Source organism: Mycteria americana, chromosome 1, assembly GCF_035582795.1.
Source record: "Mycteria americana isolate JAX WOST 10 ecotype Jacksonville Zoo and Gardens chromosome 1, USCA_MyAme_1.0, whole genome shotgun sequence".
In the NCBI taxonomy this organism is placed as follows: domain Eukaryota; kingdom Metazoa; phylum Chordata; class Aves; order Ciconiiformes; family Ciconiidae; genus Mycteria; species Mycteria americana.
The window spans coordinates 166,394,210-166,421,070 of NC_134365.1; the positions used below are offsets into that span (position 1 = coordinate 166,394,210).

Genomic DNA, 26,861 nt, shown 5'->3' on the forward strand with positions numbered 1-26,861 from the left:
CAAGAAGGACCTGGGGTTCTCGCCTAAGCTTGGAAACTTGGAGTACCCTCAAATTCAGTAAATATAGATAAATTCAGGGATTGACACTAACCTTGACTTCTTATCTATTAGTATGGAATTTTGCAATAAAAAATGCACAAAAATGAAAAAAAAAAATGCAAAATGCAGAAAAAATGAAAATAAAAAAAAGGCAAAATGCAGAAATGCAATTTTGGTGATACCAGGTATCTATTCCCATCATCTCTGCCTATTTTTCTACACTGGAAGAGAAGTAAGAGATGTAGAATAACATCCTGATTCAGAGAACTAGTTAACTTACTTGTGCTTCAATCCAATTGCTCATGCTCACAGTTCCATGCCACAGAAGTGCACAAACAAATGATTTTTTGAAGCAAATTGTTACAAAAGTGGTTCAGAAAAGCAAAACAAAACAAAACAAACCACAAAAACCAAAACAGTAAGAAAAGCAGGAAGAAGTGTAAGAAGTAACAATGGCATTGATGTTGAGTGGGCTACAGTACATCGGTTCCAACAGTGCTCCATGAAATTCAGCTACCACAACTAAACCTTATATTTTCCCATAGTTCCATGAAAAATTAGAACAATTACTCTGCTTAACTACCAAACCTTTTATGTTTAAGTAGTAACTCACAGGGTCATGTCATTGTAACACCATTTTTTTGACTAAAATACTGTGTTGAGGTCAGTCTACGTTATGCCAAATGTGTATTAACATGTGTTACAATGAAACTGATACTCATATTCATACCAGGCTCATAGAAATCCTATAATTGCAGTCCTATTCATGTAAATCTTGGAAACATTATAAAGACAACTTTTCCACACCTTTTCCAAGATAATTCAGTGGTATTTCTTAGTGGAAAATATGCCAAAATGCATGAAGGAAACAGAATCATGGACTTACAGTCTGTAATTTTCAGGACTCTTTTGACTTCTCCACTTCCTGATCCTCCGCAACCATCTTCATCATCACAATCTCCACTCATTTGTTCATCTACACCTCCACCACTGCCTGTTTGTCGGAGATCCCATTTATCATATTTAGGAAATGATTTGCCCTGCAACAGCTAAAGACAAGATACAGTATGCAAGTTAGCAGTACAGATGAAGAACTTCAGTGGGTACTCAAAATTTCATATATGTCCTTCTATTAATTATCTGATTTGAAAAGAAAACTCCAGGATCCACAGAATGAGAATTCTGATTTTTTTTTTTCTTGGCTTACAGCCAGATTTAAAAGAGTGGTATCTGGAGGTGTATACTTCATTTTTAATTGAAAACAATATAAAATATCTGTGTCTTTATTGCTAGATAAAAAAAGATCAGGCACCAATTCCTGGTCAAGAGGTCAAGTGGAATGGATACAGACATGTCCTCACTCCTTCAGGCTAATCTCCTATAGAGCAGACAGACAGCATCCATGCTACATAGCAACTGGCCCTGGATCTTTTCAACACCCATGCAGTGTCCATATGGCCTTAAGATACAATTATTATTTAGCGTGGACTTTTCAGTTTGAGATATCTAGAATCGTATGAAAGCTGTGCTGCAGCTCCGTATTGGTGAATCCAAAACATATATGTTGTGTGCTCTGGGTGTGTCACATGGGCATCCGGCAGAAGCTGAAGGAAAAAATGTGTTGGGACAATATGAAATGCCTGACCAGGGAGCAGCAGACCAAGCTAGTACAGGTCAAGCCAGTGCTATCCTGGAGAGAACTATTTCCCAAATCACATCCAGGCATTGTTTTGGGAGAACTAATAAGGGTGACCTAAAATGAAGCAAAGGGATAGCTGATACTGGCCTAAGCATTGTAGGTGATTTGGGTCCTGTACACAAGCTTGTTCTCTGGCTCCTTTTTATTTATCACTATAGACATGGCCAATGATGCCAGCACGGCCTACAAGACAACAGGAAGAGATCTCAAAGTTTAACTCATTTCTCCATTCTGTTGAGTGGAGCTGAGCAATCACCAGAATAATGTTTATCTCTCTCATTTATCAAATGTACAAATGCTGTTATCCAGCTTTTTAAATACTAAGTGGTAGGACTGTCATACATACCTAAACAATGTGCTGTCTGCCCCATCCAGATTCAGTTCAGTTTACATGTCAGATACATATAAACTTCATAATATCAAAAGCAGCAGGTTCTTACAAAGTTAAGAATTCTTATAACTTTCTCTAGTACAAAATATTAGCTGGTGCAGGCTCGTGCATTGCACTTGCTTCAATCTAGCAAGACTTCTTTACACTGTCCAAAACTTTGCTGGCTCAGATTCTTTAATTTAATAATCAGATGTCTTTTCTCCTGAAACTAGCTACTAATTAGTCTGAAACAGACTCAATTGTTTTATACCTTCAAAAATGTGGTTGCTTTGTTGTTCAAGCAAGACACTGGGTTCATATTTTTGGACAATATATTCAGTTTATTTACAGAGTATGGAGTCACTTCCCAGACTACTTGATCTGTTAAGTGCTGTACAGTACCCAGCAAAAATATTTTAATCACTACTACAAAGACATCACTCAGATAAATCTCAGTAGCTTTATAAAAGCCACTTGCAACACTGTGTAAGAACAAGAGAATGCCATTCACCACTGAATCAGCAGAACCAATTTATGCAGCACTTTTGATTCAAAAGTTTTTTAGACAGTTATATGCTACCTGAAAGACAAACTACCTAGCTAAGACAAAAAAAGTTCCTTTGTATAGCCGCCCTGCTCCCTGCTCATTGTGTCATCCATGCCGTACTTCTGCCAACATAGTATTTATGGAAAAAAAAAACCACAGCCAGTTTAATGAGCTACACCCAGGCAAACAGGACACTTTTCTTATTGTTTTGGCCCAGTTCAAATCATGACACAGCTCCAAAGCCAGCTGTATGATAGGGTACTCTTTATCGCTGAGTTCTGTGGCATAAATGTGGGAATGAACCTCCAGCAAGACAGATTTTCAAACAAGAGTTGCTGCCAAAGTTTCCACAGTGTAGAGCCATTTATATATACATTTTTTCAGCCTGAGAACATGCATCCCCCTCTACATTCTGTATCAGTCTTAAAAATGTATTGGCTTAATATGGTTTTTATATTTTGCTACTTCTCTAAATTTCAGCTCAAAGTAGTTATGTTCTCTTTCCTCTTTTTTTTTCCTTTTTACTTATTGTGCATTATTGATTTATGACTAGAAATCTAAAAACCCAGACGATCCCACTCAATTGCTTCAAATGTAGGTTCAGCAATGAAAAAGTGTTCTTCAACTTTTTCCAACTTTTCACTGTACTTGAAAGAGTAGACATTAAGAAATGAGCAAGCTCATTTGTAATTTGGATTTTGTTATTCTCTTCAGTCTCCTTAACTCTACAAGAAGAAATATTGTCTCCACATAAGTTCACAAATCTCAGTGCTGGTTCTCTACTAAGCATGGCTTAGACCTAATATAAATTCTTTATTAAATGTGTACAATCCATATACTTCTTCAAAGCTAGCTCGATTCACATTAGAAATAAAGATAAAAAGCATTTAAAATGATTATTCTGTTGTGCTGCAACTTTTATAAAGCTATTATTTAAGAGGAAAAGAAGCACAGGTTATAACTGGAGAATTTTGTTGTATATGCTTACTGGGTCTTCCAGCTGAATAAAGAGGTTTACTAGCTGTACACTGTGTGCCCCAAAAAAGTAGTACAATAAATATTCTTCCCTTTGTATCGCATGCTAAAATAATCTATTTTCTTTCAGGTGTCCAAAAAGGTTTTCCATTCTATTAAATTTCTGTCTTAAAAAAAAAAATACTGTGGGTTTAATCATGCATCATTGTCTTCCAATGAAAATAGCAACAAATATTATTGACAACCATGTTAGTTTGACTGAGTTATGGCAAGGGTTAGGTCACCAGTGTTGTGAGATTGCAGTAAGCATGCCAATATTCCAGGGTAGATTTGCTGGATCTTTCCCTTAATTTTGGTGAAAGTTTGTTGAACTAAGATTTTGATATCAAAAACATGTCTTCTGCTAGTGGCATTTTATTTTCAGAGAAAAATTGTGTTTTCTTACCACTACTGTGGTACGTGTGCACAGGTGAATGATTGAGTCAACTGAAAGGTCCTTGGGAGTCTCCAATTTCACACCTTGCCTACATAGCTTTGGGAAGCTGGGCCTCCAGCTTAGAACTCTCACTGCCCAATTGCCTAAAAGCCCCTTGGAATTTTCACTGATGGCTCAGTGGAACACTTACTTTGACACAAACAGCAATTCTGAAAAAGGTTATAATACCAAAAAGTACCATTATTAAATTTTGTGGAATTTCAACTTTTAAAATGAAAATACAGGTTTGTGTGACAGAAGTTATGTTGTTGTAATAAAGTACTTACATGGTTCTGTAAATATATGACTTGGTACTGTATAACATTTCAGTAGGAAAAAAGAACTGTTTACAGCAGCTACAGATACATCTATAAGGGCATTTGAAGCTTCCTGACAAATCTCAGACTGTAAACATAATTAGGAAAATTATCACTAAGAATGTATGGTTGTTGTACAGTCCTATAGGGTCTGGTAATTTTTCCAGATTATTTAAGATTTTTATCAATGACCTAAAAAGCAGTATAAAACAGAAAATGGTAATGATAAACCTTCCAGTGCTACAAGAACTGGACAACTACTAAATAACAAAAAGAAGAGACAAATTGTCTAAGAAGATACCTCATCTGGTAAGCCAGGCAATAAAATGAATTTTTAAACACTTACTATAATAAAATACAGACAAATGTAAATTTGCAAGTCTAAATATTGTATTACATGCATATTAGAAGATAAAATATTCTGTTCTGTAAAATAATTGTGGGTGTCCTGGATAGTCAGTAGACTATGAATTATCAAGACTAGTGTTCTAGCCAAAGATTTTAATGGGATATCTTTGGGGACAGAAATAGGAATACTAAGTCAGATTAGGGATGTTATATTACTCCTAAATCCAGTTCTTGTTTCCTCTGTTCAGAAAGAATGGCACAGAGTGAGTTCTATTACAGTGGTTAAAAAGAAACAAAAAAATACTTTTGTTTTTAACCAAGGATCTCACCCTTTAGTGCACCAAAAAAACCCCACCTCAAGAATTTATTTAACCAGCCTTGTAAGTGCCTACATGGCAAACACAGATTTGACAGATTTGTGTAGCAGGCCAAAGCATATGAAAATAGCAAATGAATCAAAAACTTTCATTTACACATTAAAGTGAATAAAAAAATCTATATTATCAGTATCATACATTTAAAAAACCCCCAAGGGATGTTCTATCTCAAAATAATTTATTAACAGTTCTGGTCAGGTTCTTAAGATATATATATATATATATATATATGTTTTGGATCAAACAGGTTTTGGTCTTAAAACATGAATTAATTCAGAAGTTCAAGGATGGGGTATGCAGGAGGTTAGACTAAATAACCAAAATGATCCCTTCTGGCTCTCAAAAATCTATGAATTCATGTAAGTAGATCAGGTTTAAATGAGAAGACTGGATTGTTTTTTACTTTCCTGTGCTTACAGGAAGTTACAAGTGCTTTCATCTTTCATGAGTGATGAACAATGAAAGGCAAGGGAGCTTATGTTTACACTATTGAAATGGATGTGATACTGGTTCTCTTTCAACAAAAACCTAGTATCCTATTTACTTATCTTACACATCATATACCTTCAGGGGAAACATTGATTTTCTATGAATTTTATTTTATTTTTTTTCAGTAAAAAAATCTTGGTGATACTCTGTTGCAGTCAATGTGAACTAAGCTCAGTCATGATATTTCCTCTCTTTCATTTATGTGCATATCATAAGTACTTGTGAAGGGAATCCCAAAGGAGCCTGGCAGTGAATCCAATTTAATTAATCAAAACAAACCTAGAAGAATTATTTCTAGAAGTATGACTATTTTGAACTCTTTCAAATGAGAGAAAGAAACTACACTAAAGTTTATTCCCTCTGTTTACCATTACATACCTGAATACTTAAAAACACAGCATTTCTCTTTAGTGAGCTCAATAAAAACTACTCATGCTTCTGTAGGCCAAAATCTCCTGTAGGATCTCATTTCCAATAATGCGAAAGATCCTTAACAAAAATGTGTATTCTAAATTAAAATTCCAGCTTATATTGGAGACTTGTACTTAGGTAAATAGTATTACAACTCTTTTAGTCCCTCATGATAGTGCCCTGCGTTTTTTTTTTAAAGCTGTAGTTTTGTGTGAAATACATGAGTCCTTTTTTAATTTTTTGCTTTTTCAGTGAAATTGTCAAAGAGAGAATGAGATTTCTAATCAGCTATAGCCTTTACATCGCTGAGATGATGCAGAAAGTACAAGCAATGCACACACTGTCATGTCAAACCGACTGCTTTCTGCCCAAGACCCAGGGCTAAAAATCTGCGTTTCAAGACTGCAGAGTCATTCTACTCCATAAAATCACCAACCAAACAGCAGCCTGAAATTCTGATGGAAGTAACACAACATTTCTCTCTAGTATAGGTGAACTCATCTGAACACAGAAAGAAATAAACATTAATTCTGCTCACTGAACATGAGCAAGAATCAGTAAAGTGGCTGTGAGCCAGCACCGCACCACACAGCTCTAACTTGCCCTTTGTGCTTTCTTGATACACTTTTACTACCTCAGGATCAAAACAGTTGCGGCTTGAATAGTAGAAATAGGAATTACCTCAGCTTATTATTATACTACTACTTCAAAATCCAGATGTTTCTTCTCAGTAGTTATTTATATAGCATTGAAAACCACTTGGGAAGGAAACTAAATTTTCACAGAAAGCTAACTACTGAATTAGGTAGAAATAACTAATAATTTTCACTGAAGGTACAGTTCAACAAAGCCAGGTTGTGGGCCCAAGCACTAGCTTATACTGTGCATTTTGCTCCATCATTAGCATGCTTCCTGGCCATCACAGATTTGAACTGACCCAACTAGCACTCTCCATAAAAATGCTTGACCCCAATTTGAGCCTTAGCATAGTCTAGGGACTGTTCCCAACAAGCAGCCTGGATATGGCTATTCTGCTCTGGGAAGTAGGACAGTTGCAGTCCCTGACCAACTTTATCTCATAAAAGAGGAACAATTTTTTTGGATGTCTACAGTGCTGAATAAAAGAGAACTGGGGAATGAGCTAGAGTAATAGGTACTGAATGTCTACATTTCTCAACCTGTGTAACTTACATCTGCTTTGGATTATTCTGACCAGTTCTCCCTAAGGTAAATCTCTTATTAAAGAGGCTAATTGTAAGCACTGGGGACATGAAGCAGTGTGTGCTCTCATCCTTGGTCCTTCTCTTATTTAGCCATATACATACAACTCCTAAATGTAATTGTCCCTTAACAAATATCATTTTCCTAATTTATTATTAAAGACAAAGTCTTCTCTGCTGTAAAAATCTTGCTTTATGTCTGGAAGAGCATTTTACAGCTAAAACCCCTCAACTCAGGTTCTCACATGAGTTCTGTCATGAGCGATTACTTTCTTTCCAGTTATTACTAGTTCCAGGTGAATACAGGAGCAAAAGCTTGGCTCTTCTCTGTTGGTGCAACCCCTGCTAGCACAGTTATGCACAATATCAACTTGATTTGTTTAAAAGATATTTAAATTTTTTTGTCCTTAAAAAATGCATGTCTTGCTAACATCTCACTGTAGATTTAAATCAACTCAGAAAATTAAGTAAACGAGTCAAGCATTTCTAAGAAAACAAATGAGAGCAAAATTAAACCCCAAAATAATAGCTTGTACTCTTCTTTCTGTCTAGGTAGTTGAAATAACAGAACAAAGTCACATTATATATGATTAAAGTTTAGAGATTAATGTTCTTTGCCCGTTTCACCCATCCATGAAGACAAGCAGAAATAGATAATAATAATGAAAGAGAAACATATAAATTTCAGCAAAAAAAACATCACCAGCAAAATTTCATTTAAAATATTTCTAAAACTATAGTAGGACCATGTCCCGGTTTCAGCTGAGATAGAGTTAATTTTCTTTATAGTGGCTGGTATGGGGCTGTGTTTTGGATTTGTGCTGAAGACAGTGTTGATAATACAGAGATGTTTTAGTTGTTGCTGCACTAGTCAAGGACTTTTCAGCTTCCCGTGCTCTGCCAGGTGCAGAAGAAGCTGGGAGGGGACACAGCCAGGATAGTTGATCCAAACTGACCAAAGGGATATTCCATACCATACGGCATCATGCTCAGTATATAAAGCTGGGGAAGAAGAAGGAAGGGGGCACATTCGGAGTGATGGCGTTTGTCTTCCCCAGTAACCATTACGTGTGATGGAGCCCTGCTTTCCTGGAGATGGCTGAACACCTGCCTGCCCATGGGAAGTAGTGAATGAATTCCTTGTTTTGCTTTGCTTGCGTGTGCAGCTTTTGCCTTACCTATTAAACTGTCTTTACCTCAGCCCACAAGTTTTCTCACTTTTACTCTTCCGATTCTCTCCCCCATCCCACTGGGGGGGAGTGAGCAAGCAGCTGGGTGGTGCTTAGTTGCCAGCTGGGGCTAAACCATGACAGACCGTCTTCAATATCTGTGCTTTAGAGCTATGGATCTACTTGGAATTTTTATTTCACTGTTCTTCTCTGTTCATCTGTTTCATCCTATTCCTTTGAAGGTTATTGGTATAACCCCCTCCATTAGACATGACAATTAATTTTTTCAGATAATTTGCAAATAATTTTATCCTTTACCTTATCCTCATGTGCATTTTTAGACCTTTCTCCCTTGGCAAGGATGGATACTAATAGATATGACATATATTAGACCATTTTCTTCTGTCATAATAGTAGACTGAAATAACATTCTTCTTCAGAAGCTGAAATTCTGTCTTTCGGAACAGACTATGTGAAACACTAGATAGCTTACTATCAACAATTTAGGTCTAACAAGAATAAATAAAAGGATTGATTTAAATAACATGGCATACTGTGATCAGATAAAGCTCATCTGAACAAGCTTACTCAGGATTTTGGGTGGCTTTTGGCTCCAGATTCATACATCTCAGTGTAGATGTCAAAAATTTTAGGTGTTTTTCTGTAAGTAAGGTGTCTAAGGTCCTTAGTAGTAATTTGCATGTTAGAGGCTTGATTCAGTTTTCTAGACATGGTTGTCTAGTGCCATTTTAGATGGCCTAGAGTACCTAGGACACTACATGGGTGGAGAGATGTGATAGAGAATTTGCAGAAGACCTTCTGGAACAGCAGCTGGAGGCCAAGGGACACTGAGCAGCTGGAATGGCTCCAGGCATCTGTATACAGGCAATTGAACCATAATCCTAGTCAACATAGCCAATATAAAGCAGGAAGATATTCAAATGAGCAATGGCAGGTGCCTAAGATGAGACTTATAGAAAAGAAATAATTACAATAAAGGTTTTCCAAAAGAATTCTTAATTTTTTTAGCAAGACATTACATTTTTTGTTTGTTTATTTGGTAACAACACAGTTCCTAGCACAACTAGGCCAAGTGGACAAAAGCACAATGGGATTCCATCCATTAACTAGATGCTACAGCTATAAAATGGAAATTTTCATTATTTCTTTGTATGTTCTCTCTATATATAAATGTACTACTAGCAAGAATAAAGATCAAATTATTTGTCATAAAAATGCTGATTACAACTTAAGAATTAAATTTTCTGGAGATCTTGAGAAAAGTTTTAAAGCAGACATTTTCAGTGCTAACAACTAGAATTTATGAAACCACATGGAGAATTAATCACAATTACATCTATTGAACTCAGCCAGTTTCAATTAATCTGATGACTATCATTACACAGGACAGTTTTTCAAATAAGAGAAGAAACCAAAGCATACCAAGGAAGTTGTGGAATTTAAGAGAATATACCAACCTGGAAGAATTCATGTATATGGACATGATTAAAAGAACATTAGCTCATTATCATGCACTGGTTTGTACTGATAATAGCATCAATCAGTTATTAGTTTGGCTGTTTCCTAGAAATAAAAATCATGACAGTAGCAAAACAATAAATATTTATTTTCTTCTTTTAAGAATAAAATATTCTTTTAAGAATAAAATATTTATTTAATGCTTCAACAGGCACGTTTATATAAAATTGCTACTGAAAAATTAGCTAGGATTGGGTTCTACAGCAAATTATCTATACCACATCACTTGTCCATCTGTGTATTTCCAGTCTCTGGCAATTCTGAGCTTATATCTACAAAAGCAGAAGTTCTCTCACTTTTATGACATGGATTGTTACTTAAGAAGAGTTAATGATCTGTAAACCCTAGTTTCCTCTCAGTATCGGTGAAAACATAAGACTAAAGCTACAGCTGAAGTGAATTAAACGTCATGATAGATAATGAAAATTGCACACAAACTATTTCATGGTCTGACTTTGCCTTGTACTTCACAGATCTGCAGGTGAAAGGGCATGATATTAGGCCAGTTAAAGGAAGAATTTTAAAAATATCAACACCTTCTGGAATACTTTTCACTTTATACTATTACTAAACAGTATTTCACTTTATACTGTTACTAAACATGTTACTCAACATTTCATCTGGAGGGCCATTCAGAAGATGTTACAGAAAAAGCTGTATTACAATAATCAGTGGTGCCACCATGAGCAAAATTATTACCAGATTGTTAGAGGTACATTACATTTCCTATTGCTACCCTATTGTGAGTGGATAAATTGGTGATTTATCCAGAGAACTGATTTCAGTGAATGGAATTCAGTGGACGGTCAGTGGATGTGATCCACCAGCAATGCTGACTCACACACTGCTTTCTCTTATCCACCAGCAGCATGATAAAGCTACTTTCTCCTTTCCCTTGATAACATTTCCAGCCCTCATGTGAGTGGACTCTGGAGTGAGTGAGGAAAAGCAATAGCTGCTGTATAAAATCGATGAAGATTACATTGACAGCAGAGCTAATACTGCATTTAAGGACATGTTTGAATGTTAATAACCATGCCTCTGTTTCTGCTATATCATTCAAACACAAATTTAGGAATTAAAAGGAAGACCTTCCTGATAGTTGCATAGGATTCAGGTCTATGAATTATAGGTATTTACATCTGAGCTACTCATCCTAATATCTTCTGGTCAGCAGAAAGAAACAGGAATCTTTAAGGCCCCTACTCTGACATGCTTTAGGCTTATCTATAGGATGAGGTAGATTGCATCCTAGAACCACCTATTTTTCTCTATTGGCTAAGGAAAAGCAGTTCAGATATGAGTAAATATATGGCCATATGAATCTTAAAATTTAACACTGTTGAGAAGGGGTGCACAGCAATTAAGGCATCTCATAAGGAATGCGATTTTGCTGTAAAATTGGGCCAAAAGCTAGACACAGCTGATACAGTTAGAAATCAGTTCTGGTCATTTAAACTGGGGAGTCAAAGGCATCCAAACCTGCTGCTAAGATGTAATTCTTTTGCTCCTGGCTTTAAAAACTCCATGAAAGCCCTGTGAGCTGACTAAGCTTTCAGTGAGACTTTCTTCATTGTAGCACACAGCACAGAATGTTGCCTTAAAGCAAAAAAACCTCAAGCTTCTGTTTTATCTGTACTGTTATTTGGTTGTATAAAAAATGAACAAATATATTCAGGGCAATAGAATTATTCATTTCCCCTCAAAGAACTGACTGAATTTTGGTCAGCTTGAGGTCTTTGCACCTTAATTTAGGTTATTGACTAACTTTTTAAAATCCTTTTTAATTATTGTATACAGCTCAAGACATAATTTTTTCTATCTATTTTGACATGATAGTTGAGCCTCAAATACATCATTTTATAAATTGAATAAGCTCCTGTGACAGATCAAAAGTATGCTTCATTCAGCTGAGGTGTTCTGTGTGTTTAACACACAGCAGTGATGAAACTGCTTAAACCTTCAAAAATAAAAATATAGCCTGGAAGAGAGTACAGATATATTAAGCAAGCACTTACAGAATTCATTTTTGCCACTTTCCAAAGTTGAAGATCTTTCTACAGTTTTGTGACATTTTCAGAGATACCACTTACCCAGGCTTTTGTGAAGAAATAGGAAATCAAGAAGCAAGGGAAACAATATGTTTAAATGAAACGGAAGCTGATTGTCCAATAAAAAAAAAAGATCACTCATCTGAAAGTTTGATGTTAGAATTTGGACAAACTCATTGGGACCATGACTGTTAACAAAACATAATATGAAGGATGCAGATATGAGGGGTGCTAGCTCCTCCCAAGACACACTATAGGGAAGGACTCCGTGGTCCTATCTCAGATATAAGAGGATTTCACGAGACAGTCATGTCCACTTCGTATCTGTCCAATTATTTTTTTCTGAAAAGAAAAGGACTAAAATAATATTGCAGCAGGAAATAAGAGAGTCAGAACGACGTAAATAAGTCTGTTTCTGTTCAAATACCATGCCAATCTAACACCATACTAATTTGCAGGCTCTCTGCAGCTGAGTTATTCTGACAGGTATTCTGTGTGACATAGTTCAGTTACATCAATAAGTCATGAAGCTAATGAATGTTTATAAAGCCTATTCTCTGACAACTGATGATGACATTGTGAAATAATTCACCCATGATTTATCAGTACAATCAGTGAGAGATTATAAGAACCATTATCATTGGTGCCTAGCACATAACAGGGAATAATCAACAAATTATTGACAAACAGGACATAGTAAATCTTTTCATTCCTTGAGGAGACAAAAACATCTTGCTTTTAGCCCTGGGTAATGCATACTGGAAATAAGTTACAACAGCAAGTGGCATATGAAAGGTAGACTTGATATGCATGCACATGACTGATCTCCACAGCAGAAGAGTGGAAGTGCGCAGCTCAGACCAACAGCCAGCTGGGCCAGGAGACATGTTTGTGGGGTTCTCAGCATTTCAGTAATCTCTCACAAATGACAGCATATGCCTCCAGGACACTTATTTCTACCAACTAATAACTGTGGTAAGATGGTAGGTCCACTAAAGACTTGTGGCCTGCACTTAATCAGGAATACAGATTTTTTTCTAATCTATCTGCATGTGAAGCAGTGATCCTTATGGTCTCTAGGTCTAGAAGAGGCAATACAGAATAATACTTTATGTAGACTTCAACTATCTCCACTAAAACTGAGGCATATACATATTACAAAAAGTGCTACCACAAGTGATTTATGCACTCAGAAAACCTACTCTTATGTATAATTATCACTAAATTATTAACAACAAACTATGACCGCATTCCATTATGACAGAATTTTATAGTTTTCTAAACAAATGGTAAAAGTCTTTCAGCAAGAAAAAAAATATTTGCAGCTTAGTATATCTTTAAAAAACTGATACACTCCCAGAAACATTTGAAACCAAGTTAAATAAAAGAAGAAAGTAGAAGAAAGCCTTTACTTTTGCATTAGCCATTGTGCTGTAGATAATACATGTTAAAAATGGTCCCTCATACTTAACAAAATGTAAACATTAAAAATACATTTTCCTCTTCAGCAGCTGTACATGTACTTTTTCATTTGATCAGAGCATTTTAAATTGATCTAGAAAATGATGTGGGAGTAGACACCTATAAAATTTAATACAGAACTCAATTACCATGAAACAAAACCCTTCACTATTAATTTATTTCACAATGAACTACAACAATGTTGTCTATAGCACAGTTTTGGTGGGGAGGGATTCTCTAGCAAAAATAGTTTCCCTCCCCAATACAAAAGAAATCAAGGAGGACCTTAAAATAATTAATAAGCAGGAATCTCCTTAGGTTAGTAAGATCAAGTATCAATTACAAAAGCATATACCACCAGTCCTTATCTGTGACTTTGTCTGGCCCAGTTTTATAATAAGAGTTTGCCACACAACACACCACACAAAAAAAAAAAAACCACCATCCAGAGTCTCCTGCATTATTTACCAAGTTTTTCTTAAGGTCCTATATATCTTCTTTTCATTTCCAGCATATATCCTTCAGACAGAAATCTAGTACAAACTCTAGTACATCATTTGTGCCCCACTTAAGCCTTACACTGAAAATTTTCCAGCTGCTGAGACTGTGTGCTGGCACTTTTCAGAAGGTAAGTGAATTCTCACGAGGTTAAAACAAGGCCTTCCTGCCACACAATTTACCCCTTGTCCCTGTTCTTGAGTTGTCATTTATTTTCATGACTTCTATATAACTATACTCTGGTTATACTCGTTGTATAGTAAGGCTGCTTTGCATAAATTGAGACTTACCATGTATGAAGGCTGTATTTTTAAATCCTCTTTGCCTCCAAACTGTTCTTAAAATAGTTGCTATTGCCTGGTCTTGTCAAAATGCATCATGCTTGTTTTTCAAAATCTTCAAGAGAATTAAGGTACCCTTGAAGTATGGAAGTGGTGGAGGAGGGGACACTTACATTAGTTGAGAACAGCTTTCTTGGTGCATAAAGAAGTGGACCATTTACAATCAGAGTCTTCTCAGAAAGGTTTGATAGAACTATTCTTTAGATCCCATTGGGTCTTTGTATGTATGATACGATTTCCTCAGAAAAGCTAGCTTCAAGTTCAAGTAGCTGCCTATGCTATTTCTCTGCAACATTACTTATTCAGATGCAATCAAATACTATGCAGAATATTATCAAATAGAAGAAACCTTTTTTTAAATTCCTGAGAAAGCCTGGCTCATCCATTTTGCAGCTGTAATATGTGCGCAATAGTCTAATTATAGTAATCCTAATCTATGCAGACTATGTTATTAAACGTGACATATACTTTAATTGTTGACAGATGGCTTTGAACCTTGCATAAATATTTATAAGGTCACAAGTATTCCTATAGCTGGCACACACAAAAATTCCAGGTATATTAGTCTGTCTTTTCTGAATCCTTTTATATGAACATGCAAACTCAGGAGTTCCATTATCATACCTATTTTGTTGTTTAGGTTATCTGAAGACCTAAAGGGACCATTTTCTTTTTAAAGTGAAATGAATAGTGCATAGATTACAGAGAGCTTTGATTACTTTGGAAATCAGAGTACTTTTTCAGCAGTACATTGTGTTGTGTTAGCCCATGTGCTCACAGTTATTAAACATTGCCATTGTGCTGTTTATTCATAATCACCCATCTTCACCGATCACCTGCATAGGAGATATCAATAGAAACCTTAAAATCTCTAAGAACAGTGTAGAAAAACAGGATCAATCCAGAAACACCATTCATTGACATATAAATCTAGTGCACATGTTCCTCTTTTTTAGAACTTGGAAATCCTCATTTAGATCACATATAATGAAATACTTGGTTATTAAAAAAAACCCAAAACAACTAGAAAACAAGCAATATTTAAAAAAAGTACTGTATACAAAATTGATTCAATTACCTGAGCTTTTCAAAGATGTCCTAGGGTAGGCTTAAACTAACAAATACGGTGAAGACAGAGGGGTCACACAAGTGACAAAAACTGCTTATGTATCTTTTCAGCTGTTAGGGTGGGAGTCACTTCATGTAGCTTTAGCAATCTAAATCTCTGCAGAAAGACAGGCAAGCCCAGTAAGTAATTCATCTTAGCCTAAAGTTAACTGAAAGATGTTTATTGAAGTCAAAAGTCAGATTCCCTGCTCTATTCTCAGTTTTTAAAAAAACAAGCATCTGTGCATGAATGAGTTTTAATTTTTTTTCACTGTAGGATTTGCCTACTCAATTTAGACATCTGCAGGCTAGTTAAGTGGTACTAGTCACCTTTTAGAGTCACTAGACCTTTTATAGTCAATGGAAAGAAACAAGAATCTTCAGAAGACTGACCTCATCTTAAAATAAACCATGTAAGAATGCACGGACATATGCATTACTGATTTTGGAAGGGTATTAGCTGGCATTACATATTCCAAAGAGGGTTGATTTTTTTCCTGGAATTCTTGCACTAAAAGCTCATTCTGGCAAAAATGACTCCTTCAGAAAATGAGGGGAGGGGGTGACCATTTAAAGGAACAAAGTGAAAATGAGAAACCTTAGCATTTAACTGGAAAAACTGTAACCATGAAGTGATAGAATACTAAGTCCTTTCAAGGGGGTGTGATAATTTCTTCCTTGAAGGTCTGGTGAAGGGATCAGTAAGAAAGGAAGGAAAGAAAGTAAATGTCAGCCGTTTGATGGCAGTCTTCCTACTGTCTCAAAGATAGAGAAAAAATATTTCAAAAGTTCTAACAGAGTAAATTATAAAATAATTTGTTTTATTAATTTTTCCTTACAATTAATATAGATTTTTATGGCAAGTTTTATGCATTTCTTTAGCACAGCAACAGTAAGCATTGAATTCTTTTCCTCGTATCAGAAATATTTCACACAAAGCATGCCAGCAACTAAACATCAGAAATAGATGAGTCAACATTCTAAAGCTTTTATGAAACATAAAAAATCTTGAATTCCTTTGAGATGAGCCATGTTTATTGTATTATATTTTCTCTCACATAGAGCATCTAATTAGGAAAATACTAGAAACTCCTATTCAGTGCAGTTATATATTTTTCATTTTATTGGAAGTATGAATTTCTAGCATTAAAGACTTTAATACAAAATTAAGAAATCATTGTTAAAGCCTCGAAGAAATATCATAAGACTTTTTGTAAGGCATTTTGGGTGTTTTTCAATTTATCATAATCCAATTACCTATGTGCATGTCCTAGCTGCTCTGGGGATAATATATGACAGATAGAGTTTGAATTTTGTTTCAAATGCTAGTAGAATTTATATATTGCACTTAACCTGACAAGGAGTTCATTATTGCAATGCATTCATTTCTGCATGGTTCTGTAATGTAAATTTATGTAAAAATGAGAATCATTAAGAGATCAAGTATTAATGCAGAAAAATACAGAATGCCTTTGATAAAATATGAGTCAAAATATATAAAAATATTAAGTCTGAGGTTTAGTTTCTAGAGTTCAGTGTTCCCATTTCTCTTTATATCTTTTAAAAATTGAATTTTTTATAAATTGTAATCGTAGAAGATGTTCGTCACGAGTTTTGCATACAATCATCTCAGTAATGCACTACTTGGATACGCATAGTACAGATGTTAGTAAAATACAGTTACATTTATAAACTAATACTCACTAGCAGATGTCCAATCTATCAGATGATACTGCAAAATTTGTTTTTTTGTTTTACTGTAGTGTTCTTTTACATCCAGGGCTGGGCTATACTACTCTATAAATTGCAGAGAAAACGAAGCAGTTCTAATGTGAGCTGGTACAGTATAGTGCAGTACTGGGTACTACCAGTAGTTGTGCTCCAGCTTGGGAGAAGAATAACCCCCACAGTGTCTCCAAGAGGCAAAGACTATTGGTACAAGCACAGCGTTAGGGAAGTAGATATGGCTCAGAAATCAAGAATTTACATGTCTCATCCTTCCTTAAAATTCTGTCAACAGAAGAACAGATACTGCTCATTTTCGTTCATATAATACCTTAATTATTAGGGTTTTCATGCAAAAAAATGAGAGATTCAGACTGAAGCCCTTTCCCTGTCCACAGGGAACTCTCATGCTATAGTCTACTTTCATTGAGAAAAACGCAGGTGTGTTCTCAAGCTATTCTTACAAAAATGCATCAGTAAAGAATGAATTCTTAATATGTTATGGGCCCAAAGTGCTGAAGAGAAATCACAGATTTGTAACCTCATAGTTAAAGATCTGAAAGTTATACTCACTGAAGGATAAATAAGGTTCTTCCTCTTCAGAGATCCTGTAGCTTTGACATAGAGGCACTCTCACTGGGAGAAACTGAACTAAGATCTCTCACCTTGCAGGATAGTACTTTAATCATCAAACTGTTATTTGAGGAGAAAGAAGGGAAATAGCAGCAGCTTCTTCTCTCAGGTTGTTGTTAAAAGGCTATACCATTTAGAATATACGATTAAAAGCTCATCTCCACCAATATAAAGGAGCACACAGACACAATGGCTGGAGGGGAACCCAAATAAGCCAGTTAGAGACGAGCCCCTGTCCCAGCCCTCCCATAAAAGCCTGAGTCCCATGCACTGGGAGGACACCTGTCACCCTGACTCAGTAGGGGAGGATCTCTGTGGATCACTTCACAGACCGAAGGGGTTGCTTCCTAGGGGGTGTGGGACACATTATGGGATGCAGGGGAAGAGCATTTTGGGATCATACAAGACTTAACATGGGATGCTTAGGGGAAGAACCAAAGATGGGGAAAGGGAGAGATCAAGGTGGTCTGGGGAGGAACAAGCATGGGAAAATAAAGGCATAAAGGAATGAAAAGGGCCAGTCATTTGTAAACAGGGTTTCATCTGTACACTTATCTGGCCAAGCCCTAGGCGTGACCTGCACAGCCTGCCCTGTCTTCTCATTCAACTCCATCTCTAACTACTATTTAGGGTGAGAGACTCTGTATGTATGTGAATGTATGATGGTCTGAGTGCCAGCTGCTGATGTGGGGACCACCGGTCGCACAGCTCCATGTGTCACTGATGCTAGCAACTGGAGGGACTGGAGTGCATTGATATTGTGTGGGTCCATATGTCAGTGTGTGATTGCTGGACCAGAATAGTTCAAGAGTCAGATATCTGAGGCCTGGGAGCCAGATATTGAAGCAGACATAAATCTGGGCTGGATACTGGAGAGATCAGAGGGTCTGTGAGTTGGCTAGTGGAAGGGCCAGAGGCCATTTGCATGTTCATGTCAGTGTGTGAGGCCACTAGAGACCAGAGGATCCAAGGCTGCTGGGTAGATGATGAATGTATGATAGGATGAGAGGAAATGGCCTCCAGTTGTGCCAGTGGAGGTTTAGATTGGATATTAGGAAGAATTTCTTTACTGAAAGGGTGGTCAAGCATTGGAACAGGCTGCCCAGAGAGGTGGTGGAGTCACCATCCCTGGAGGAGTTAAAAAAATGTGTAGGTGTGGCACTTAGGGACATGGTTTAGTAGGCATGGAGGTGTTGGGTTGACGGTTGGACTAGATGATCTTAGAGGTCTTTTCCAACCTTACTGATTCTATGATTCTATGAATGTCTGAGGGCAGTTACTGAAGGGATCCCTAGTGTGTGGGTCTGGGGATGTGTGTGGGCAAAGGGCATCTGTACCGGCAGCAAGAGTGGGGCTGCCAGCCTGGAAGTGGGGTAGCACGCCCAAGTGCCAGCAACCGGGGAGACCGAAGATCCGGGGTCAATTAGTGAACAGGCTAGGTGTCCAAAGGCCAGTTACTGGAGAGACATTGTACATATATATATATATATATATGTATATATATACACACACATGCACATATGCATGTATTTTCCACTAATAGGCTTTCATCCTGACAAGTCAGAGAAGTGAACAGGATCAGACAATCTGTGCTATTTGTGTTTACATGAGCACTGTGTTTTCTACCTGTGTTGATATGTTGTATATATCCCTGTTGTGTGTATATGCACATGGATATTGGGAATACATGCTCAGCCTTGGTACTGGCTGGACCCGGGAATATGATGCTGCAGCAGATTTGACAACCCCTACATAAGGCAGTTGCATTCACATTTTTTAGGACACCTCACTCGCAGTCCATGTGTGTTCAGCAGCCTTTGAGAATGCTTGCTAAAATGAGCTTTCCAGGACAGTTATGCAGAGGGATGTCTTATTTCTGTATCTGCATTAGCAAAGCTTTGTGGTAGCCACAAAGTTCTTCAGGGTAGGTCAACTTCAGAAATGCACAAAACTTCGTCTTGGAAACCTGAGAAACTTTGAAGTGTCAATGCAGCCTAGGTGCTTCTGAAGTAAACAGAAAGTGAATAGGGGAAACAAAGTTTTATTTAGATTCTCACCTTCTGTTTAATTTTTTTCAGGGTGAGGGGAGGTCTACCCTTTAGGGAAGATAAACAGAACCCTGAAGAATGGCTATGATCACAGCAGATGTAAGCATCTGGTCAGCAGGCTGTGCAAGTTCTACAATTCTGCTAGAGCTCTGTTAGAGAATACAGGATGACAATACAGAGTCAACATCAGAAAAAAGGCCATTCTTTGTGAGGCCCATTACCTTCCCCCTGGCTTGACCTCTAGAGATTTTGTCCAACTCCATTCCACAGAGCAATTACTTTCCAGACTTGATGTTGAGATTCAAATTCAAAAGTATTTTTTCCCTTTTTTTTCCCCAAATAATATAAACAAATAAGCAAGGGCTCGAGGCCTGAACCTCAAGATGAAATGCATACACAAAACTGTATTTCTGAAGAGTTCATACAAACTGTTAGCAAGTCTGTCATACATCAATGGCTATATGTTGGCCAGCCCCCATATGCTTCAGTATACCTCTATTGTTTTAAACCGGTTTTGATATAAACCATCACTTTTGTTGTATTATCACTTAGTGTTAGAGGAATCATTATCCCCTCTGTATAAAGAACAGTGAAACATATAGCATAAATTAATGCTAAAGTTCTAAAAGTTTAACTTTTCCTCTAGAACATACTCTCACCATTTTCTTTCTACTTCCCAAGCAAAATCTAGACTATACAGTATTTCGTACAGAACACTAAACATAAATTAGGGTTACTATCTGGCCAATTAAGACTTAGAATTAATAATTTATTTGGTATATCGTTTTGAGAAGACCCATTACTTTACTAATTAAAATGTAAATATTGGCAGAGTAGATCATATTTATTACACAGGTCCCAAGGACACATTTCTGTTTCAGCCTACATTTCAGCCTTACTTATGTGAAATTAAACTTTTCAAAGCTCTTTTTAACCTGAAACAATCCTGTATTGCATAGTTTATTAATGACAGTTTCCTGATTTTTGTCTATATTCTGTACTGTATAACATCCAGGTAATCTATTCTTCTCCAAAAACGAGTTGTTAATGATGGGAAAAAAATAAACTCTGTAAAATCAAACTGAACTTAAACCTTGACCTATGACTTTTCAACAGGACTATTCCAAATAAGAGTTCTAGCACTTATTTCTAGCAAAGACATTATATTATTGCCCAAAGATATAGCATTGTTATCAGTTATCATCTACACATAAATTTGGATCAACTTCACAAGTCATTTCACCATAAACTTTAAGTAAAACCTCTGCTTATAACTCAGCTAATCATGAGGCCAGATAGTTGGCGTATGTGTAATGATATTCAGTTCAGAAGATCTTTCCCTTAGTGCTAAGTAAGTAAGTTTACAGTATTGCTAATGATTCAAGGCTATAAAATAAGTAAACATCCAAGCTCATTTTCCTTAGTAGGATAGCTTGAGAGACTCTTCTATGCATGGACCAGATCAACTGTGTGACTCAATGTAATAAAATGGAAAAGAAAGGAAGATATGGCATGTAGAAGATTATTTTCTGTTCCTAATATTCTTTCCACTAAGTTTTCTAGATGAAGTCTTACCAAAACAAATATAAGAAGGATATACCTACAGATATTCAGCACAAATTCATTCAAACATTTCAAAGATTCACAAAACATCTTGAGATATTACTCTAGCTATACTTTCCAGAAATAAAGAAAAAAAAGTTGCTTATTCTTAAAATAATATCATAACTGTGTTTCTGGGTCTGTAAGCCAAGTTATAGCTGTCCAAGTTGAGTGTTTAATGGGTTACTTGTCCCAACCCTCTTTTCTCTGGTTGTTTGCAAAACATTCTTGGCATATGCAGCCTGGCAGATTTCTCCCTTACCTAAGAAAAATTAGTTCTCTAAATTTAGCTTTGTTTATACAAACTTTCTGTGAGGATGTGACGTCATTAAAAGGCCAACTGTCTGCAGTTGGTATAAAAGAAAAAAAATTATAAATTTCTGTGTGTAGTACGATTTCATTATCAACTTCCCCTCCTCTTCCCCCATTAATGAATTTGAGCTCTCATTATTGCAAGTAGAGGATGACAGTGTTCAAATGAAGGAGACAGGTCTAATCCATATCTAGCTCTTCACATTCCTTGGGGAAATACAGGAGTTCCAGAATTAGCACATCGTTGGAACAAAAGCTAAAGATCTCAGGTTTTACTTGCTTCTAAAAGTCTAGTTGTTGCCCTTCCTAACTTTTACAATGGATCCTCTACTTCTCTGCTCAGAGCTTCATGATTCCAGCCCTACCAGCATTCAGAAGAAGCATTCTGTAACCTTTGCTTTTTACTTTTCTTTGTATTAATTACAGCTGGAGGGCATCCTTTAGGTGGAACATTTATGGCAGATGTTGCAAAGTAAGGCAGACTTAAGTCTTTGTTTTCAGGACAGACCACTTTCCCTTTGTTGCTCTAGGAATGCAGTCTTCTCCCCACGTGTATTACACCGGTCTCTGGAAAACGTGTGTGAGAGAATGTACCCACAGATTCTGCTACATGATTCCTAAACAGTCCAAGCAATTTCTTTAAACATCAAAATGCATTAAGACCATTTTGAAGATGTAATAATATACAAGAAATTCTACTCCGCATTCTACTTCTGTGCACAGTGGCTATACATTTATTCTTCTATCTACAAATTGGACAGTGTGCCTCACAGTTGGTTTCCTAATATTTGCTATAGATTCCTTCCCTTCCTTCCTACACAGGGATTTAACAGATGTAGCTTAAGGTAAATGTTTCCCAGACTTCTGGTGTGCTCACATCAGTTCTTAAAAGCTTTGACTATCAATTAACTCTAAGTAGTTCTCTAAGCATATTTCATATGTTTGATGGTTAAATCGTAAGTTCACAATAGAGAAAAATAAAATGCAGTTATCAATGTATTAAGTAGTTAGTTCTTTTATACTTAATGGCATATGTACAATAAAAAAGTCAGTAAATAATAGTTACTGGTGTGATCAAACAAAGCCCTGGTTGGATAAAATTTAGAGATTTAGAGATCACATAGTCAAGTGTACAAATTCACTTCACTACCTATGACTGAAATACATATTCAATTTCTAATTCAAGAAAATTAAGAACAAAATAATTACCAAGGGCTCCAGAGGCTTTTCCTTTGTATCTGCTGTCTAGTTAATTATAAAAGAATATAGTGACATGTGAAGCCATGTTGTTCAGCACAAGTTTTCTAGTGGTATAGTTTTGTCAGTGTCCACAGTTCAGTTCAGGCACTAATTTATATTGCTGAGCATCTAAATTAATTTAATATACAGTAATTTGGCATTCTTTCTGCTTTGGAGAATCCTTTGATTATGCAAATATGAAGAATGAATCATTTGGACCCTGATATAGAAAGAATGATTCCTCCATATGAAGATAAAGTCTGCAATGGGAAGAAGCCTAAACTTTTTATCAGCCATCCAACTAACATGCTTCTTAGTCATATCTCTACTTCATCCACCACTTACATAAATAACCAGACTACATTTCTTGAACCAATAAATGAGAAATAAATAATATCAACATTATAATAATGGTTACATTAACGTGTGATTTAGGAATTGGTTTTTATAAAACCATAGAAGGCCTAAAAAATAGTACTTTCCCTTACTCATAGTAAGGTATCAAAAAGAAAAGACTCTCTAGATGCCTATAAATGTAGAAATGGCGTGGCACATTGTCAAACTCAGGGACATATGAAGAAAATATATTTCACAGAGCAGACCTGACAAAATACTATGATTTTTTTTTTCTTCTGGACTTTTATTCCATTTTAAATGACATAACATTTTTCATACTTGCCATTTATGAATGCCTCATTTATTGGAAGAATATCACATAATAAATAATAAATATTAGGCAAATAGATAAAAATGGTCACAGTAACTTAAAAAAAAAATTAAAGCACATTACCACCACACAATGAATTCTAATAAATGTTGACAATACTTCATAAACTGTCACAAGCTCTGAAAGATACTCATGTAAACCAGGACTCTAATCTCAGTAGATGCCTCTAAGATGCAGGGAAGATGTACTGCATGGTACACCCCACAGTCCTGGTGGCCTGACTCTCCCCTATCTAGTAGAAGCAAACAATGGAATACTGAGGTTACATCTATGCTAGTACTCATCCATACCATGCATCTTTAGCAGCCCAGGAGACAATCTTGGATATTAGAATGCAATTGTCTGTATATTGTAATTGTTAATATGGTTTTGGTTCATGACAATCACCAAGTATCCTCTTTGGTAAGAGGCTGAAATCAACCCTGTGGTTCATCCAGAAGTTAGGACACCCAGAAACCAAATCCCAATTGTCAGTTTGGGTGTAGTCTCCCTGTTTTGGGGAGAGCAAGAGTATCCGTATGAAACCAAGTTATTCCATGGCAGTTAGCCTCAGCACTAGAAAATAAGCTCAAGCATGTTAATTTTGTCAGAGTACATACAGCCAGAGTGTCTTTCCTGTCAACTTTATATCTTAAGAACGCTTCTTAAACATTTTTTTAGATTTGAAAACTACAATCTATCTCCCCAGCTTTCAACATTAACACAAGACCTCTTCAATATGCCCATGAGCTTCTTTCAGTTCAAGTGCATCAATACAGTAAAAATGGACAGTATTAAGTCCCATTTTCCTTAGGTAAAGTTAATGTCAGCTCATTTCCTGATAAATAAGAACATAAATAAAAAACGGCTTCTTGAAATTTATCCTTATTATCACACACACAATCATAGAGAAGAAAAAAAAGCACCTGTGAGCAATTATCATATTCAGATCAGCAAAGTGATAATCCCAGAATGTTTTAGATTTGTATCCCCATTACAAACATTATAGCAGTAGCAAGACCATGAGCTGCAGCAAATGAAGAGATTGCATCTGTTTCTCTTAAACGGTAACTGCTGCTGTAATCAAGGCCTCCATCTCACAACAATTGCAATATGCTGAATTGCAATGAACCCCACCCTAAGTATCAGCAAATCCTTGGTAAGTGTCTATGTGAATGATTTTAGATGATACAATATTACTTGAAATAGGTTAGCTTTCTATCACTAAAGGCTATACTAACACATTATCTCACTCTTGTCAAGGATTAAGAATGTGCGTGCAGATAATCACTGCGTACAGTAAGTGGTACAGTTGGCTACAGCAATTTGATCCTGTACTTGAGCCTGAGGTCCCCAACTGTGATTATAGTTGCTGCTGTACAGCTGTATCTACATTAGCAAGTTCTGTGGATCAACAGAAACGGACCTAAACAGCAAAGCAGTTGGTGCTGATGAACTATTCCTCATTCTTCGTGCATTTAATTTTCTACTTTTGAGAAACTCCGGTGTAGTCCCTTGGACTGGATTCCCCTTTGTATCTGCATTGCATTATATTTGCTCCAGGAGTGCATCTTCCAGTTAAATTTCGTTTAAAAGGAATCAAGTTTGTATGTTCTGAGACTCCTCTGCACATTCAGTGGTGGCAACCAAGTGAACTCCTGATACATATTTAAACACTAATGCAGATGCACTTTTAAAAGCCTTAGAATAGCACCAAGCATACACCCATTTGTAATAACATGAGTAGCCATGAAACAGATATTTGTAGATTTTTACAGAAACCATCCATCCATGTTGGTAGAGGGTGGTTTTGTAATACTGACTGGAGGAGAAGGAAAGTAAGACAGGGAGGAGAATTGATATGATAATGCAGTTATCCAAATCTTTCCTGTCTTCCAAAAACAGGTACAGTCTGGAAGAAATGAATATTTGTTTTGCCATCTTTTACTGTGTTTAAACAAAAAGCCTTTACTCTCTAATTTGTGGTCACAGAAGATGATGAGGATACACATGGTAAAATACGTAGAAAATTTGTTCATTTGGGGCAGTTTCAAATACTCAGCTCCAACAGAGAAATCAGAAATGTGGCAAAGAATGCAGCTTGCAGTAGCCCAGCAGATTTTGAGATACAATTTATTCTGGTATAAGAAAAAACATCTGCTTTCACACTATTACTACTTCTTTTATTTAACTGAGTCACTGTCATGGTCTAACCCCAGCCAGCAACTAGCTACTATAAACAAAATTAACTCTATCCCAGCCAAAACCAGCACAGTCACGATCTTATTTTCTTTTACCAGATCGTTTTTCTCTGATTCACAACTTGCAAGTAGCGTAAGTCAGGAATATTGGAATGAAGGCCAGATATTACAGCAGACATATTTTCTATCAAGAGACCTCAGAGAAATAGATGATCTAGGAGAACATAATTTCACCTATGTAGTTTAGACACTGGGGCCTCATTTTATGATTTTAATTATTCTGTTTAGCTATTACAGTTTTAAGTGTTTTGCGGTAATCAGCAGAAACTAATTAGACATAAAACTATAAGACATTCATTTTCAAACACTTTATCTTAATTACATTGTAAATGCTGATATTAACAGATTACACAGCAGTTTGTTTGGCTGCTTCATTAAATGATTGCTAGAGAGTGCTTTAGAAGTAGTAATAAATGCACACTAATACCTTTAGAGTCTGCAGTAGATGTGGACAATTGAGGGAAAGACATAGAAATTATACACATTTACTTTGAAGCGCAAGAGAGAGAGAAAAGACCGTTACTTACATCCCCAAAGTTGCAGAGTGACATTAGACCCACGTTTTATTAGTAAGGACAACAAAATGGACATGAATGGATTAACAGGAATAGGTCTAGCATATTATCTCTGAATTGTTAATCCTCATCATTCAAAACAAAACTGAAGAAAACATTAAGCAAACAGAAATAGCAGCCGAATAAATAGCAGCCGAATACATTAGTGGAATAATTCTTTCAACTGCGATAGTAATACTTAAAGGGCAAATGCAGCCCGAAACCTGAGAGAATATATATTTGATTTTATTCATCTATATCTAGGTAATTATCTAGTTTTAAAATACATTTAATTTGCTTTGGTAATATCTCTGTGGCAAGTTACTCTCATGCTATTAGGATTTTTCT

General features: G+C 36.2%; 1 protein-coding gene across 1 annotated transcript in view; it reads right to left on the reverse strand.

Annotated features, from left to right (window-relative positions):
• Nucleotides 1–26,861, reverse strand: part of GPC5 (glypican 5) — a 777,907-nt gene that overhangs the window by 327,656 nt on the left and 423,390 nt on the right. Inside the window, exon 7 of the mRNA XM_075491967.1 lies at nt 926–1,088. Within this exon, the coding sequence (XP_075348082.1) occupies nt 926–1,088 (163 nt within the window). The remainder of the gene's footprint in view (nt 1–925; nt 1,089–26,861) is intronic.